Source organism: Haemaphysalis longicornis, unplaced genomic scaffold (assembly GCF_048455015.1).
Source record: "Haemaphysalis longicornis isolate Haplotype H1 unplaced genomic scaffold, Haemaphysalis longicornis Haplotype H1 scaffold_1, whole genome shotgun sequence".
In the NCBI taxonomy this organism is placed as follows: domain Eukaryota; kingdom Metazoa; phylum Arthropoda; class Arachnida; order Ixodida; family Ixodidae; genus Haemaphysalis; species Haemaphysalis longicornis.
Genome location: NW_027526203.1, coordinates 167100307 through 167119806, shown reverse-complemented (window position 1 = coordinate 167119806; position 19500 = coordinate 167100307). Strand labels below are relative to the sequence as shown.

General features: G+C 47.8%; 1 protein-coding gene across 5 annotated transcripts in view; it reads right to left on the bottom strand.

Annotated features, from left to right (window-relative positions):
* LOC144139080 (stomatin-like) overlaps positions 1–19500 on the bottom strand; it is a 128539-nt gene that overhangs the window by 14079 nt on the left and 94960 nt on the right. For 4 of the 5 annotated variants that reach the window (XM_077671566.1, XM_077671571.1, XM_077671574.1 and 1 more), the window contains 3 exons: positions 14029–14084; positions 9893–9971; positions 5636–5816 (listed from right to left, as the gene is read on the bottom strand). In XM_077671566.1, coding sequence (XP_077527692.1) covers positions 5636–5816; positions 9893–9971; positions 14029–14084 — 316 coding nt within the window. Of the gene's footprint in view, positions 1–503; positions 3048–5635; positions 5817–9892; positions 9972–14028; positions 14085–19500 lie in introns of those variants that run through there. The other variant, XM_077671568.1, reaches the window with a different exon arrangement.

Sequence of the window (19500 nt, the reverse complement as noted above, 5' to 3'; positions counted from 1 at the left end):
CCCCCCACCACCCCTCCTTCCTGTTGTGTGGGCAACGGCTCACCAAATGACGAGCGGTACAGTTGGTTGTAAAATGTACCAAGGAACGGCGCCACAAGTAGCTGTAATTGCGAGCTGAATCAGCAACCATGGCTGGCGAAGGTGAGAATACAGGGCTACGTTGCAATGACTCTGCGCAGTGAAACAGCTCGCGGCTCCTTGTGCGATACGCGGCATATTAAGATACACCTATAATTAACCACAGCATAGTAATGCAACATGACAACACGTTTCCCGTGTGTTTCTCACGTTGAATTTCTTGCGCGCCTTCTGATTCACGCTTCCTATTTACTCCCCCCCCCCTTCCTCATCGGGAGAAAAAGGGGTAACAGGCCGGAGGTGAGTAGCAGAAGGTACATGTTAAGCCAATTGAAAGCTCTAGCACCTTTGAAGAGTTCGCTAACGCCAAGACGCCTACGTCAGTTTGTGGGCGTGGTCTGAGCTGCCGAAAACACGATACGATATGGATATAAAAAATAAAGATTTTATTAGGATGGTTGATAAAAAAAATATATCTCCACAATCGCCAGGAGACGAAGAACGAAATCCGTACAAAAGGTACAAAAGCCAGGGCGTAACAACAAAATCACACCTTGATTCCGCAAGCAGAGATACCAAGCGCAGTCACGGCGAAGCAATCTGATTCTATGAAACGGTGCATGAAACTATGGCGGTTCCGAGGCACACTGCCGGGGCCCGCAGTCCGCACGTGTGAACTGGATAGGTAAGTGAAGTCACTCTAATAACATCAAAATAAAGCCTTATTGGCGACCATAAGGGAAATATAAAGCAAGCCGCACAATGCATCAATTAAATTCAAAACATGCTCACTACCTCTCTCCAGGTGCAGTGAATATAAAAAACAGTGATAGGCTAACAGTGCTGCGATATAATATGCATCTATCTACACTTCACAATCACTATTTTTTTTTCACGATTAAAAAGCTGCATGTTGCTTCTATATAACGCAAAGAACACCACGGGATTGCAACTACTCGGCCGCTATTTGGCATAAAGATGTCCAACCAAAGAGGTCAAAATTATCTTATCCGATCTCATATGGCACAGCTTTGACCTGAAACACACACACACACACACACATACACACCCACAAAAAGGCTAGATATATTCACAGAAAAACAGTGTAGCGCTGTCACCCGATGCACATCTGTATCCCTGAACTGCTTCTTCTGCTTCCACGAAGATAGTAAAATATTCAAAGTACGAATTTCACACGAATTTCCCATGAATTTCCTAAAGTGGCAATTTTTTTCAATTTTCTCACGCAGCGTGCACGTACATTGCTTGCTCTGCTCGGATTCGCATCGGCACCACAGTGGTTATCAAGGAGCATTAAGTCTCCAAATTTTTCCGTAATAACGTCCCGAAAAACAAGTCGCGCTGTCTTGGCCGTCTCTCCTGTCTGCTTTAGAATTGTGCCGTTTTATCAGAAAGAACTGAATTTACGATATACGCGCAGCCATAGGTACTCGAGGTCAGACAGGGGAGGCGTCTCAGCCTCCTGATTTTGCCCTGTTTTTGTCGTTATTTATAAGAGCTCTTTCCTCGGATCTTCGAGGTTACATGGAGAAGGCCATTGTATTCAACGCACTCCTGTTTGCACTAATAGTTTACCATTCGGACAACAAACCTCTGCTACTTCCACTTTCGTTTGGGCGCTTAAGCACTGTTTCAATAAACGAAGCAAGCTCCGGCTTCGGGTCATTCTCTCCGAGAATATTGAGCTTTGAAGATTTGTAAATGTACATGTTTCTACAACCGCAGACGTAGCAAATGCACAAGTAAGAACCAGAACCCGGTATACAGGTTTTCCTGTACACCTCTCACGTGCCTGTATACGTGCGTTAATTTCTAGCATTCTGTCAGCATGCAGCTACAGAAAGAAGGCTCTAGTCTATAGACATGAAACTACTCACGAGCAAAAGCCACGCGCACGTGCATATAGAAGAGCACTACGCCGACTGAACCAAATCTAAGAACACTCTAAAGCAGGTGTCCACGGCTAACACGCTTACCTTATCTGCTTGAATTTGTCTTTGAATGACAACAGAATGCTGGTGGCTTAGCTCCGTTACTCTTTCCGGTCGTCTCCCTTCATTGACAACATGTCAGCGATAATCGCGCTCATTTAAGCATACGCGGAGATTAGCCAAACCCTGCCACACTTTCTGGCATGTTGGAGGCAGCGAAAGCCCGGATTAGATTTTATTTACTGGCCTCACGTTAGTGTCATTGCTAGGTATTACCTTAAAACCAATGTAAGGGAACACGGATAGGCGGAAGTAACGTGCCAAGTTCGCTTTGGCTCCAAGAAGAAATTTCCTCTCACGCTCGGCACAGGACGGTGAGGGGATGAGTAGAATTGTTTCGTGGATTCCTTATAAATATTAACACATGCTAGCATATGAAGTCGCGGACAGGCCTTAACACCTGTACTCTTTTCATTTTGCTTTCATGCAATGTGTGCCTGCACTATCATCTGGCCTTCAGTAAACACCACCACAAGCACATTCGCGCTATGGGAGGTCGCTCTGGACAGATCACACTGAGATTCAGAAGGTCTTTATTCTTCGAGCCCGGAGAGGAGCAGAAGAGTCTGGGGCCCTGGAAGAAGGGCACCACCCCTATATATAGACAATCGCGATACCTTTCTCAATAAACGTCTCTCTCTCTCTCTCTCTCTCTCTCTCTCTCTCTCTGCAAACTCACTTCCCTTCCTTCAGTTCTTATCGATTTCTTAGAAGAGTAAGCAGTGTTAGCCATGAACGACTAACGCCTCCAGTGGCGTCAACTATGTGTCTGCGTGCATTCACACACGGCAAAGGTGCAGTCAGGAGAAGGTTTTGTCCAGGCCGCACGACGGGCCGAAACGTGCAGACGAGCGGGCAGGGAGGTGGGTGGGCAGGGAGGCGAGCAGGCAGGCAGACAGCCGGGTCAGGTGCATTGCTTCAAAGCCGTACTCTGTGACGTTTAGGACGGCTTGTTGCCTGTGCGGGCAGCAAGGTCAGGCATATGTGGGAGAGAAAAAAATACACGCATTCTGTTGAAACTGTCCCTCTCTTACGTATGTTAAATGCGACACAGCAGCTTGTTGCATCAGTGGGTCCCGCCCCAACAGCTTTCTCGTGGAGATTTAGTAGAAATGCTTTCATCAGCAGCACCATCAAGTACATGTAGATTCGACAAAGATACCTAATTTGTGATGCGCACGTGACAGCCAAGAAATTACTCCATCTTTTCATTTATTTTTCGAGGTATGCTAAAATAAAACCAAAAGCATTGCAAACACTAAACTATGGTTCCATATGACAGGCCCCCGGTTGACGTAACAAGCGGAATGTGCACAAAAATATCAAAACACAGGCTTTTTGCTGATATTGCATTTCAGCAGAGGCGAATGCCACAAAATAGTCCAATGACTCATCAAGAAAACAAGTTTTTGAATGTAGCGAAATAAAATATCCATAGTTACGCTTTTTACGCATCGAAGCTACAACATGGAGCCCATGAGGATCTTAGTCTCCATACATGGCAGTTTTCCTGTTCCCACCATCATCCCAAAAACTGAAACTGGGAATCTATCGCGCGGCTTCTTGTCCTGTAGCTTTTAGCCAACACAACATTTTTACGGGTGGGCGTTAGGAACCATACCAGTTATCAGCGTCCGGAAAAAGCCTGTTGGGTCCTCGATCCTGTTGCTTATGGAAGTACTAGCTAGAGAAAGCGATATACGACACTCAGTGATAAAAGATTTAGAATTGTATAAATGTGTGGGTTATTGCATGAATTAATAAATTGCAACGTGCAACTTCCTGCGCTTTTTTTTGCAATCGATAAAATCTTTGGGCTTGTACGCTTGCCAAAAGAAGGTGCCTGCCGCATGTGCAAGATCCAAGCGGCGTTCGTTGAGCCACGGCAGAATAGCGCGCAGGCGTGCATCAACGACTACTTCTGTTCGCAAAAGGCGAAAATAATGTTACAGAAAAGCCCAGTCCCCATGCATCGCCTAACGCAGCGCTGGACGCAACTACTCCGTTGATTTCGAACAAATTTTAAGTGCACCTGGAATACGAATTAACGATATCCGACTGTAACAGTATGTAATGGCGATAACGTGGTCAACAAGCAACTACAATGCAATAGAAGTGCAGGAAGTCAACACTATTCGGTGGAGAAATATCCCAACGTCGAATACGTTCACAATTTATGACTGGCTCCAGTGGCAGCGCTACAGGATTTCAAACAGAAATAATTTTCAACAATTCATCCTCCGCCTTCCCCCATTCCCGTTTTCCGAGGGGATCATTGAGGGCTCACGTGGGCTCAAGACGCACAGCTATAGACAGTATTATGGCCAGAAACAACAACGAAACCAATATTTCCACCACGCAAACACTCTGAAGAAACCGTTGAATTTGATTAGAATTCATGAGATTTTTCATTAATGTCCTTCAAAAAGTTACAGAATCGTTTGCCTTCGTGAACACGGGTCACATGCAAGCCTCAAGCCGGTCTCGTTCAGCTCGTTCCGGGCACGTGCTGCGGTGGGCCCTCCACCTGCGGTGTGCTTACTATGGGCAGCTAGCAGTCCACGTGTGCAGAGTACGGCCTTAATTGTAGCTTTCGTATCTTGATGTTCACGTGCGCTTCTCCCCGGAGGGTGGGGGAAAGCATGTTGCTGTGCTTTTCTTCATGTTTGATCTTTTAAGTGCGTCTCCTTTCACCTTGGGCGGCACGTACAGTCGGCCAAATCTTTAACTAGTGTGCGCGAGATGCGAATTTTCAGTCTTATGACGCTCTTGGGAAGGAACAGCCTAGGAGACGATGGGCCTGTTTGCAACTTGGATTCCGTCATACGCCGCTGATGCACGAAAGTCGGCGCTCCCTAACGCTAGTTAATTATTTGGCAGACTGAGCGTGTTGTTACTCCTTCACCATAGCGTAGCGCAGTCCTGCGTACCTTTCGGAGGCGCGCGCTCCTCTTCCCCTCTAGGAACCCCACTCCTAAAACTTTCGCTTCCCCATCTCAGTTCCGTGACGTAACATAGTGTCGCCGACTTCACAGGAGGGACACTACGCTTGCGCCTAAATAACAATTTCTCCACTCACCAGAAGCATTTTTGCGCAGCTTTGGCGTCATGCGAAAATCCAACACAAAGGCGCGTCGCCGAGCTGAATCTCAAGCTGCAAGAAATGCACGTTTCTGGCGGCTGTGTCAAATTTTAGTTCATAGGTATAAATTTTCTTACAGGAAAATTCAAAACTTCCAGTTAGGGTGTGCTCTAAGTGGGATCAAGATCCCAAACATATATTTGCGAAGTATTTGACGTCGCGACAATGACCCATCTCTGGTAATTTTCCCTCACTTCACAAACATTCTTACGCAGTACTTTTTAAGAGTTTTTGCTTGGAATAGTCACTTACATTGGCACCACTTCAGTGGTCACCACAACCTTCAGCGCTGCAGGGCTCTCCCTGGCCGCAGTGGTGTTTTGCACCTATTGTGCAGGTGCGTATACGATAGTGGGGGTGTGTATAACGCGGCCGAAGCGGCAGAGCAAGGGGGATGCCTCACCGAGCATTCCTCTGAGCAGCTCCATGGGCAGCGGGAAGACGATGGTGGAGTTCTTCTCGGCCGCGATGGACGTAAGGGTCTGCAGGTAGCGCAGCTGCAGAGCGGGGCCGGACTCCGAGATGACGTCGGCGGCCTCCTTCAGGGATCGCGCCGCCCGCTGCTCACCTTCGGCCGCGATCACCTGCGCACGGAGAAGCGTCGTTGGCTCAAGAATACGAGGCGCTACCCAGGAACCAGATTCCAGGCAGCCTAAAGAGGAACGAACTGGGCAGTTTTGGCTTGTCAAATTAGTAGCCCCGCAGCAGTACTGACAGGCCCAGTGAAACTACTATCAGAATAGCTGTTGTTACAACATGTGTACCCGGACTTACACTTCGCCGGAATCCTTCGAGCCCACCACCTTGCCAATAAACACTCGCCCAGACTGGCGAAGACGCTATAAACAAACAGGCTTTGTCGTACTAGGTGGGGAGGTGGCAATCGGCAGCCCTTCTCGAAATTTTTAAGTTTCGGGGGAGGTGACGTAATGGACAATACCACTAACTCGGCATATCCCCAAATCGACAGTTCTGACGATTATTGTTCGTACGCAGGCTATGCATTAAGGTCTCGCGACTGGAAAGTGTGCTCTGATCCCTACTTTAAGCAACTTTACAATGCACGTGAAGAAAATCAAAAATGAACACAGCAGTCGAAATGTATGGTGCGCATCATCGAGTGTCGGAGTTTTTTTTACTATTAATTTTTAGTTCAAGCCATCCTCGTACTCTACTATTATATTTCACATTTTCATTCTGCTTTTACTTTTTCTTTTCTTTCACGTTTTCTTTTTCTTTAGGTAGGAAAATTGTGTCTAGGAACGCTGGAAAGCCATGAGAATCCAGCAACACCGCTGCAGCCGTTGACTATCAGCGACCGATGCATATATGGCTAAAAAAATTCTGCCACCTTCGCAGTTAAAATGCTAAGGAAACATCGGAGTTGGTGGTCTTCACTATCTTTAACCTGGCGTTTCTTAGGTCTGCCCCTTTCTTAAGAGAAAGGTGATTAAAAATTGAAGCTTGCTCCGTGAAAACTAAGTTAAAACAAAGTCCACAGTCCACCCTTCTAACGTCCACAATCCACTCTGCCAAAGTCCGAAGCCGAGGTCCACTTCAGCTCAGTCAAAGTTTGAAACCTACGCCCGCACTATGAACGCAAAGAAAATTATGTGCGCCCCGAATGCGATGATAGCGCCGTCGGATACACCCCTGTTTCATAACGCGAGGGACCAAGCTTCGATTCCGACCATGGGAAGAGTTTTGTAGCGTGAGCTACACTGGTCGGGGTTGAGCAGTTTCGCGTGGCTCCCGGAGAGCCGTGCTACGCATGCGCGAGGAGCAGTGTCTTCACACTGCGCACAGAACGTTGCTCTCTTCCCGGCATCTCTCACACGCCCCACGCGCCCAGCGTCTTCGTCGTCCTCCGTTCCGCACGTGGCAGCCCGGTCCACTTGATGATCATGCGAGGGGTGGCCGGGTGTGCAACCGATGGCTCGTGCGTCGCAGCAACACCAGCGCGCGCCTGTGGAACCAGCTTAGCTCTGGGCCGATTGGTGACGCTGCGCCGGAGCCGCTTGATAAATATACATGTGTCACATAATGCGTGTACCGTGGGTGTGTCATTGAAGCAGCAGTAAGCATGATAATCAAGCTAATCCTAGACAACCAGGAAAGCTAAGAATAACCAGCTGAACCTTAGCTCACGCTGCGTATATCCTGGAATAGCCGAGCTAAGCCACTGCTAATTTTTTTCTTGAGGCGCGCACTACCTACCCCTGCTCGTGGGCTCCTTGCCTCCTCACCCCTTTCCCTCACACTTATTGGCCTAGCAGTTTCTTCTTCTCCCCTTCCACAAGCGGAGTTCCTGTTAATCATCTGCACGGACACAGCTCGTGCTTAAACAGCTCCGCTGTTAAAAGTTCGAACTGGGTTTTACACACCGAAGCTACGGGTGGGCATAAGGCGCGCCGTAGTGGAGGGGGCTACGAAATAACTCATACTGCCTCGAGATGTTTAATGTCTGCGGATATCTCAAACACGGTCGCTATCACTTTTTGTCTATACTAGAAAAATGGTCACCGCTGCCGGGGTCGAAACCTGAGTCCGTACTGCTCCGTGGATACATGGCATGCTACCCGCCACGGTGGCTCAGTGGCTAAGGCGTTCCGCTGCTGGGCCCGAAGTCGCGGGTTCGATTCGCGGCCGCGGTGGCCGCTTTTCTGATGGAGGCGAAAAGCAAAAACGGCCGTGTGTACGAGATTTCGGCGCACGTTAAAGATCCCCAGGTGGTCAAAATTAATCCGGAGCCCTCTACTACGGCGCGCCTCATCGCCTGCGTTGCGTCGGCGCGTTAAACCCTGCAATCAATCCGTGCATACATGGCATGCTATGCATCATGAATATTGTCGGTCTCAAGAAGTTATATTTTTGCGCTCCGAATTTTCTTCACAGGGTACCAGGCTATTGAGGGATTAAACTGCACTCATTTTTGCAGTATTAAAGGGCACCTGAAAGAATTTTTTCTACCTTTTTGTAAATGTCTGAGGCGCTTTTAAAACAGATAAGACTGCGACCACCGCTTACATCAGGCTGTCCTTACATCAGGCGGCGCTTAAATCAGGCGGCGCTTAGATCAGGCGGCGCTTAAATCACAATTAGGCGGCGCTTAAATCAGGCGTCCTTAAATCAGGCGGTCCTTAAATCAGGTGGTCCTTAAATCAGGCGGTCCTTAAATCAGGCGGTCCTTAAATCAGGTGAGATCGGGTGGCTTTAGATCCCGTGGCCCGGGCCAAATATTGCCGCTTTACATGCACTTAGACAACTTTGAAACCTGCTCAAAAAATTTCTCTCTTTCTCGCATTTTTTTTTTTTTTTTCAAAATCTCGGTTTATGTGCCTATGCGACGTCACTGAAGGAATATCGCCGCCAGTGGCCGGATTCCTTTCAGAATAAAGTGCATTCCCTCTCTGCCGCAACAAAAGCATCATGTAGCCACTTTAAAGAAACTCATTGGATCGGCGCCTTAAAGTAAATCCAAACAAAAACAGCAGAATACAAAACTATCTGTTACAGCGAGCAGCAAGGAGCTCCATTCTGTGCCGGCAATAGCTATAGCTCTCGCAGTGTTTACAGGCACGAAGGAAAGAGAACGTCTATCGGCCGCCCTGCACCGCTTCTTGAACGATGCATGAGTTATCACTTAAGGTATTATTCGCTCATTAAGTGTGATGCTATGCGTAGCGCCAAAAAAATAGCACTGCGATGTCTACCTTAATCGTACCTGTATCATCCGTCATAGCTTAGTGATCACCAGCAAGTTTATTTAAGATCTATAGAAGAGCTGTTCAGGTAAGTAATGGGGTCCGGCCGTTTCCTGACAAAGTTCCATTCATGCATATAAAGCCTGAAAGTTTGTCCCAAAATGGAGTTTTGCTCAGAAGCTCTTGTACGTTGTTTATCTAACCAACCGCTGCTTGGCCCTCAAGACGCTGTGAGAAATTACAGCGCATCGCCCGACCTCTTGATTTGTTGGTGTAGCCAAAGCTATTTCTTCCTCTTCAGGAGAGATGGCAAGCCTATAGGCGCGTATTATGGGAGATAAAGCGTACATGTGAGATTAGGGGAGATTACACCATAACCCAGAATTAAAGACAAGACAGATTACGGGGGATAGAGTATCATTTCAACATTTTTAAGCATTATATTGCGGGGTCCACAGATCACAAAGGGCTGAAAAAGCATGGCGGAAGCGACAAGTACCGTCAAGAATTTTTATGTGTTTTATTTGCGTTCGTTACCTACCCACCAATACATTTCAGTGATGAATTTACACCGCTAGAGACTAATAGAATGTGCTATTTTTGCTTACTTTTCGGTTGGCAGAATGAGAGGGGGGACGACGTATGCTTGAGTTATTCTCGGAGCTTCAAACCTGCGCGCTTTTTTCAGCAACGTTAAAACAGCGGACACGCGGGTTCATTTCTTTGGCTGCAGTCTACCCCCACTATTTATGTGTATACAGCACGTTCTCAAAATAATTAATACACCTCCATTTTCCGACTGTAATTAAATGGTGTGCAGTCCGTGTCGTGTGAAAATAAATGGAGCGAAGGCAGCTGGAGCTCCGCAGTCCGCTATTTGCAGTCACGAAGGAGATTTATGCAGCTAAGACGAATGGAATCGACGCGATCCGCTGCAGCTAAATGGCCGGGCTTACCTTGGCTCGTGCTTCTCGGGACGCTTCAGCTTCCGCAGCCATGGCCCTCTGCATTTGGACAGGCAGCCGGACATCCTTGCTGCAATGCAAAAAGAATAAAAACATGCGCGTTGTACGATTCATTCAAGGTTTCCACGGATATGACTCACGCGTCGCGGCATACCTGGGTCGCCGACCTACCTATGTATGCGATACAACCCTTCATTTGGGTAGCTACAGCCAACGTGCCCATATGTCGTGAATACGCTGCCAAACAGTTGCCTTGGAGTCAGTCAATAAGCTATTAGGGATCTAAATTAGCTATCCAGCGTAAATCGCGCCATTGCCAGTTAGGTTCACTAGGATGTAACTCACGCAATCTTGCCAGCAAAGCAGCATGTTTGTAAGTGCTAAAATCAAAGTCACCCTTTCCTTACATCAATGTGCTTTTTTTTATTCTCTTCGTCTTGTTGGCTTTCAAGCATCTAAACGCTAATATGAAACATTTACTAGAGTAGCAATAGAGAAAGAAACCAGACTGGACTGTCCCAGTGACTCGATGGCACAAGTTGGTGCGATTAAAACATCGACCGTCCAACCCAAAACCGTCGGGAGCTATAACAACGCAATTTAAAACCGCAGGGCGAACACAGAATGAATTCTTATTCGTGAAAACGAAATATTACTGACTTTTACCAGATTAGATTGTTGCGAAAGACTTGTTGAAAGTGAAAGACACATGTGACTTCGTCAATGAGGTCTTGATTTTACAGCGAGACTGTTTGCCTCTCGTTGCAAGGTGAATTGCGTGTCGTAAACGAAACGCCCAGGCAGGATCCAGCAGTTTTCGCCCAAGACGTCCAGCGCATGCGGCAGGCTCATCAGGCATACAGCACAAAGCTCAGTATGTCTGTTAACACCACAAAACCGCGTGATGGATGATTAGGCACCTGTGAACAATGGGTGCCCCGCTTCCTTTTCCATGTGTTCCTGGTAAAGATCAGGTTTGTACCTGTTCTATGAGGGGCGTTGACGGCATTCGAGGGTGAGCGCATGCGTCAGGCTAGGCAGGACCCAAAATTGACCCAGCATTTGCTGCCAGAGAAGCCGAGCGCAAGCGACGCGCCCTCCGAGTCGACGAGGAACATTTCATACCCTCCCCCATCAGCACTTGTAGTGGTTAACAACTTTTCTGGGCATCCACTGTCGCAAGGCGGGATGGGAGCCATTCTTTTTTTTATTTATTTACGGTTGTTTTCACGAAACAACGCATACGGCAAACCATATCAAAGGGGCCATGACGACTAATACAAGTTTTGGTTAATAAAAAGACTGCTTTATCACGCTAAGAATAACGCCAATGTTGTAGCAAACTTCAAGGAAAAAAGATTACATCAGAAGTAGTGCGATTACCCAGATACTTTCTGGCCATTTCTCATAGGAGTAATCATAATCTTGTTTTTGCGATTGGGGGCCGCCGACCAAAGCCACCGCCAAGAAGCATGACCGCGATAGTGATGGGGCCTCCAGTTCCGTTTTATAGTATCACTTGAATAGTAACGTGCTGTTAACACACGGACAACATGCCTCTTATTTGTCATAGTGGACTGCTCAGAATTGTTCCAGAGCAGCTCATTTGCCCATAGAATTTATGTGGCGGGAGCAGTTGGACTGCCCAGGAACTGTTCAGAATGGCTCTAGACACGCAAATAAGGCGACCAAACTATGGACATCCTGGTTTAACCAGTCCTGAATAGTACGCGGGCAGTCCGAGGACTGCCCTCGGATCCCGTAGAAATGCACGAGAAAATCGAGCACCGGATCGCGTCCTGGCAGACCGTGGACGGTCCGGGACTGATAACAGAGGAGGCCCTATGTTTCCGTGCAGGCCTATTTTTTAACACAAAAGTGTTTTATGCACGGGTACACCAATATCTCACGCTATTTCCGTCACGGAAGTGACGTCGCCAGAAGAAGTGCCACTGACGCTGCGGCGCCCGGATTCGAGCCCATGCCTTTTGAGCCTTCTGGCCGCAACGAGAGGTACGTGGCGCTCTACCGACTGCGCTATAGGTGGTATTCATTGAAACGTTTAGCTGTCAATTTCTTCATTTGGCAACACTGAAATGGCCATGAACATGGCGCGGCTTGTGCCACTGCGGCCGCACGCCGAAAAAAAATATAACACCGGCGTGCGTCGTCTGCTCCGTTTCAACCCGATTCTCAACGGTGGTGTCAACAGAGTTGTTATTAATCGCACTCACATTGGAGTCGAGGCATTGTTTTGCGTTCGGCGGGCTAGAGCTTGAAATGTCCAACCCATATCATGCGCTTAGCATGGACAAGTACCGCCATCCCGCGGAGCCCGACGTAAGCAGTGACGGCGCACTCACATGGCTGCCTGCATGCGTGCCTCACTATTAAATACAGGCTATATGAGCGAGCATGGAGGAAGGAGCCGAGACGTGAGCAGATTTGCGAACGCGCCTTATGTCCTTTCCTGTGACTCATTCAGATAGTGCTCCCGTCTAGGAGAGTCGAAGCGAAGTAGCGCATCATGACGCTAATGAGAGCCGACAGTTGGCGTCTCGATGGCAGCGCCTTCGTGTACGGGGGACGCGCGTGAATTGAGGCCATAGAGTTTCTAATTTATACACTAGAGAGGAATCTGGCGCTAGCGTCTATGCGGCTCACATCAAGGCCGTCTGTGTAGTCATGGGCCACCATTACATCATGCGCTCGCCTTAGTTTCATCATTGCCTTGGAGTAAAACGCTTTAGTGACTGAATATTCGAACACAGTGCCACGAAAAACGCAAAGAATGGTGTGTTATTATATAAGTGGAAAATGAAACTGGCTGTTTTAAAGCTCAGGAAAAAAAAGGAGTAAAGCGCATTTTTTGCAGGAACGGTCACGCCTACTATTCTGCAGGCCAGGCTGGTGTTAACAGCAATGTTAATATTTTGGGGGAACTCATTAGAGACTTATTTTATTAATTTTACCATTATTTCAGATAAGTTGTTTGAAGAGTTTAAAAAGCTTTTTGAGCGTGCCCATGAAAACGTTGCCTTCGTGGTGAACCGGTGCACCGACCGCCAACTACAGTTTAAAAAATCTTAATTTGTTACTGAGGGAGTTGGTTCATACTTGAAGAAAAAAGAAAACGTGGCGTTAAAAAGTAGCGGATGAAGAGAAGATAGGACAGATACAGGCACCCGTATCTGTGGTATCTTGTCTTCGTCGAAGTAGGCTTTGTTTCTTTTTTTTTTCGTCAGCTACAACTTTCGCAGCGCAATTTTACCCGCTCAGTCATACGCCCTTCGACTGCGGCATGACCAACGTCAGGTACGATAACGCACTGCCTGCTTTTTCACCGAACGCGGATACCGCATAACAGGGAAGATTTCGGCTTCCTCGTAGCTCGTAGATGTGTTTATGCATAGTGAAGAAAGCAAATACCAAAACCCGCTTAAGAATCCAATTGTCATGCCAAGCCCAAGCCAAAAAGGGGGGTCTTCCCATAACCCCCCACGACGACATGGCTTCTCAGGTGCAGTTTCCTGTCGAGTATAATCACTAAGAAACTGTATGCTTGAGTCCCCCTCCGCGCTGGCGTTGTTCCCGTGACCGTTGTGTTTCAAGCTGCTGTTTCTGCACATGTCATTTTCGTTTGTTTTTTTTTGGCCCAGAATAAACCGGTTATTATTTTTTTTTTGCTATTGTTGCTTGTGTGTCGGCGTCACTTCGTCTGGCGGGGTCAGGATCGCGAACCCTTCGCACATGAAGGAGGTTCCTCTAACATTCAACTGCTCCTGTGAGGGCACCATTCTCTTTCGTGTTTTACCGATTGCTATGAAAGAAGGATCAACCACATTTTTTTGCGTCACTGCTGATGTTGTGTAAAGCAAAGTTTCAAAGTTCCTTGAGTTTTTTTTTCTGTCAAAAAACATTTAGCGGATAAAATGTAGTCACCAAAGGGCATGTCTTGAATTTACAACACAGTGGTATTTTTCTTTCATGGCCCCTTTAAGGCTTATACCTTCTGCCAGGCTGGCAGCGATGCACAGTAATGTTATCTGTTGCACCCTGCATGTACTGGCAGAAACATAACTACGAAAATCGGGAACATTTTACGGGTCAAATTCGACAATACTTACATTTCAACTCGCTCAACTTTCACACCCCAGGCATCCGTGGCTTCATCCAGGTTCGCCTGCGCGAAAAACCAACATGTTTTTGTGGCGTGGCTCACCGTGTTTACGTACGTGCCTTTCGGCGCATTACGACTGTGACTCACTCTCTCTCTCTCTCTATCTGACTCTTGTTGTCACGCTGGCGCTCCGACACCCGATACCAGGCTTCCGGCAGCACAAGCCCCCCCCCCCCTCTCTCCCTCCCTCTCCCCCGTATATGCTTTGGAACGAGGAATAGAGTTCTCCGACTCTAGAAGCGTCGAGTCGACTCTGCGGCCCTGGTCGATCTTTTTCCCCCCAACAGCTTCTCTGCGTCGTCAGTCATTAAAAAACGGCGAATTGTGATGACAGTGTTCTAAAATAGTACGTGCTTTACTTCTTAGTCAAGCACGATCAGCTGCAATGATATTGCTCTGTTATGGCTTTTACTACCAACCTACATGCTGGCGAGAAGACCGGTAATATCCGTAGGGAACAGTTAAGCCTGATTGGACTGGCTTTTCCAGTGGGCTTGACGCGCCGCTCCTGCTACACAACCCGTTTCAATACATATTGGGAAGTGCACCCTTCTAGTACGCTACATGGTGCCAAAAACAGTTTTTAGCAGCCGTAGCCGGTACCACCCAAGCCCACAGCCGTTCCAGACCTGTCCGTTGTAGGGCGGCTATACATGCTAGTGCGAAGCGATGTGTTGTGTGTGAGCCTTGTTGAAATACGAAAGCATTAAATGCCCCGTTACGTAAAAATGTTCCGTCCGCTCTCAGGGTTGACAGAGCGATGGTCCCAAACGTGGCCGTAGAGAAAAAAAAAAGAATACAAATAAAGAATAGTAAATCGGGTGAATTTGGGGCTGGGATTCGAACCCGGTGCTTACAGAATGTGACTTCAACACGTATCTCCAGGACCACGGCCGATCCTTGGCTCTGGATGGACCTAGTTAATGCGCTGTGGCCTTCGACTTAGAAAATATGCCTTAGAGACTTGTGCTGAGGCCTGCAGCAGTAATTTGAGCATGCTAGTTACTGAAGTACCATAGCCCGTTTACGCTATAGTGCCATCACATAGGCCTCACAAGGCCTAAGAAGAAAATAAGAGCTGAAGAAAACGACCCGACGGGAAAAGAATTGTTACGGTATTAATGAGAGGTCATAATCGGCCCACGGGGGGCATACAGGAGTAATTTTATTATGCTAGCTATAAAAGACCTTCGGGAGCCAGTCTGTTACTTGCATAGTAACAGGGATGCGCTTATTTATGTAAGCGATTTGCCCATCCCGTCGTCCACGGATTAATTTATCAAGTGGGGGTCAGTGAGTGGTCGAACAAACAAGTAACAATTACATATTGCGAACGGCTCAAAGATTTAGTCAATCATCCATTAATTCTTTTAACTGCTAAAATACCGGTGTTAAAATACCGGCCTTCGCTGCAAACACGGTATTAATGTAGTTGCTGTAGTGAAATTGTGGCTCTTTAGTTTCGTTTAAAACAAAGAACTATGCAATGATTTACTTATATTGTTCAGACAATTAGCAATTCCGAATTACGAATATGTAATATTCAATAAAAGCAATTATTAATTTCCAAATTACGGCTAGAAAAATTGATCATACAACGATGCTCCTCCAGCGTGAAGTTTTAAAAAATACGGCTCTTCGCTATGGGCGGATACTACACCACGGCAACTGACGCGACGGCTACGGCGACAACTGCGCCGAAGCCAGCCTGTCTAGACGACGGCATCAGAGACGCTAGACGCGCTGTTTAGAGCGGGTGTCGATTCAGCGAATTCGAAACCCGAACTGCGTCGCAGCCAGCGAGCACCTGTCTAGACGACGGCAACCGTTACGACAGAGGCGCTGTTTAGAACAGGTGCCGATTCAGCGAATTCGAACCCCGCACCCAGTCTGCGGTAAGGTTCACTCTGCGGCATCCCTGCGTGACGCCTCGCGGGCCTCCCGCCGACGCCGCCAATTCGCTTTCGTGAGTACAACGTCCACCGGGCACCCGACGCAAGACGCACACGCGTTGTGATGCGAGGTTCAACGGTATCCTCCTCTCCTTATATGGGTGGGCGTCCAGGGGGCGGGGCCCTGCTCAGTGCGACAGCTGTGCGAGGCGTGCGGTTGTGAAGAAAGTTTCTTCACTTCATGTGATTAGACACGCAACAGACGGTTACCCGAAGCTGGGGACCTAAGAAAATATACAAACAAAAAGGCGACGATTGTGCAAACCGGGCCCCGAGACCCCATTTACGCACTGAATTTGGCAGCTGTTTCGGAATGTTGCCTGAAGTTGCGAATGGAAGTAATAAACCATATGCTGACTTTCAACCAGAGTGTCTTCCTGAAGCCTAAATCAACGGCAGATCTTCATGCGTGACCCAGGGCGAGGCCTTCCCAGCGCGCGAATCCCTGTCGGCGGTTCGTTAGTGTGGCCCTTGCGCATGCGAGCACGACAATCAGCCGCGATCATCGGTTTCAGAACACTTCGCGGAATCTAAACACCGCATTCCGACCGCTATAAGGTTTCCTCTGCAATCTGCAGTCGGAGAACCACCGACCACTTACAGAGCTCACACAGACATGACAGTAAATAGGGGCGAGTACAAATTTTTACGGCAGAACTCACGGCAGATTTTGGCTAAAATTTTAACGTGTGCGAACGTTTCGCCCGTACACGTACTCTATAGTCCAGCAGAGACCCACGGCAATGTCCAACAACGAGAAAGATTAAGAAAACTTGCAACGCAGGCTCTTGGAGGCGAGTTGCTAGTGTCTTACGCACAGACACACACACAAAAAAGAAGCGTTCGCTTGACATTTGCTGGCTGCGGTCACTGGTCTCTTGGGAATAGATATCTTAAGAATGCCAATATACTACTTTACAGTTGATATGGTGATGCAGATGCAAAAGCAAATATTTAAGGAGCAGCAGCAGGTGAGCATAACGACGCCCGCAACTAATTACACACTTAGATGCAAGTACCTCCTTACAGATGAGCATTTTAGAAAATGCCCTGTCCAGATGGTTAACCAGTGAAGCTGTGTCGGGCGGCCGGTGATTACCGCTGTGTTACTCCTTCTGGTTAATTAAAGTCTCATCATACGTTGCGCGTTTGTGGTATTTTATTTCGTTCCCGTTCCTGCTCAAGGCGTCGCTGGTCGAAAGCTTCCCGCTCCTCGGGAGTACGTTTTATGCGTGGCCTACCCATTTCGAAGCAACCTACAGCTAGTGTTTGCCGTTACCACGTTGACACTGCTCCGCCTGCCCCGCCCCTGCCCGCCGTTGTTGCTTGAGCTGTGCTTTACACAGTAGCTCGCGCTGCGCGCGCGCACTGCTGCGAGGACATTTTTTCGCTCTCTCTGATGCGTCATTCCCACTCACCATTGTCGGTAGATGCTACAGTGTAGCTATGCAATCTATAGACCCAGCGAATCTCTTTCCCCCTACTTTTAACTCCTGTTCAACCGTTTCTTTTTCACGCATGCGCATTTGGTTGCGCCGGAGGAGTTTCCTGCGTACACGGGCATACCAGATTTTCCTTCCACCTGCCCATATACATTTTCGCGTTAAAACACTGCTTGGGTGGTGCAGTACTAAATCCATTCTCTGTAAAACGGGCAGCTTTGTCCGAAAATCCTCATAATTACCCATAATATTTATAATTACGAAGTCAAAGCAGCAAAGTAAACCATCGCGCGGCAGATAGTTACCGTACAGCTTGTTTTTTTTTTTTCTAGTTTTCCATTTACTGATGAAGGCAGTGGCCAGTTCTCGGGGTATGCCCATTTGGCTGGCGTAGCCGAAAGCCTTATGAATATACAGAGCAAGGGTGTAGTGGTTTTGCTCTTCCGTATGTAGGGCTCGGCGGAGAGAGAGGCCATAGGCAGTCATGCGTTCCCAAATTAGGGCGGAAGCCAGTTAGTGCCGGGTGAAAGCATTTTGTACGTTCGAGGTAGTGCTGAAGCCTGTCATCGATGAGTCGCTCTGTTTAATTCCATAGGGGCAGGGGCAAGTGCAATGGGCCCGAGGCTTTCAGGCCAGCTGGATTCAAATGTGTGCGTGTTTGGTACACCTACGGGCATATATCCCGCCCGGATGTGCTCAAGTGAACACTACGAGCCACGAAAAAACTGCATGAAGCATCTTCTCGTACTTTTGCTTCCCTTTCCCGATAGGGATTTTTGGCATATTTCGCATAAAGTAATCCATTCCGTTCATTCTACTCCACAAACCAGAACAGTATCGGTCGTCAAATGATGAACTCGTGAGCGACAGTAAAAGGTAAGCGCGAACCTGATATTTCTGTGCGGCCCCAAAGGCTTTAAAAAAGCTGCGACTGCAAGCATGATGTCGCCCTTCCTTAATCCGCGCCGAGTATCTCTTGCTCAGACAAGGATACTTTTTAAAGCTATTATACGCATATATGTGGGTAATAATTGTCTCGGAAGAAATTTTAATGAAAGAAATTTTCTTGGAAGAAATTTGTCCCAAACTCAAAGTAAATAAAAATTGTTCCCTCTGTAATCTTTGATAGTACGAAACTTCCAACCGGTGATTTCTCTGGTAATATGTGGTTCTGTTTACCTTTATATTTGGTTTCTTTTATAATAATGTCATTCGGATTAAAAAAATATTGTCGAAGCCAGTGCTAAGGACGACACTGGCCTGAGGAACTGTAATTTGTCGTACTTAATTTCTAATAGATCCCCCTGCGCACATCCTCAGCGAGGAGCTGAAGTTAGCTCCCACATTGTCTGCTAGCTCCCAAGTTGTCTGCTCAAAAACGACGACTCCGCAAAGACGGAGCGGAGCGGAGCGGCTCCTGCAGAGCCTCGATAGAAATACTGCGGCCGCCCACAAGACGGAAGCGGCCAATTTAGCGGAACCGACACGATCGTCCTCCCGTGCACGGCCCTATCTGTCAAACTTGAACCGGGGCCACGAACGGCTTTCGTTTGTTTTTAAACACCCCATTCCGTCTCCTACTCGTCTGAATTCTAAACGTACACCACTCACACCTAGGGCAGCGCAAAAAAAAAAAAAAAAAAAAAAGAGGGCCAGGGGAAGAGCAGGAGAAAGATTGACCACCAAACAAACAAAGCTTGAAAGGTGTGAGCGCTCCCAGTGGTCAATAAACAAACGCTGCAAGCCACGAGCAAGAATAGCAGAGCCTTGCCGGCGCCCATCATTCGCTTCGCTGCAGTTGCGCGCAGCGTCCGTGGAATCGGTCCGCGTTTGTTCCGGCTTATAGCGGCTTAGGGAACTGAGACCAGCTCGTGCGCCTAAGCCGATTACGCACAGCTTGGGTATTTGGTATTTCCAAACGCTTCGATGCACAGAGCACCCACGTGACATGTCTGTTCGCGAGATGAAAAATGGTAATTCAACGTGGTCATTGGCTGTGCCCCGTTACTAAAGCGACCTAAAACA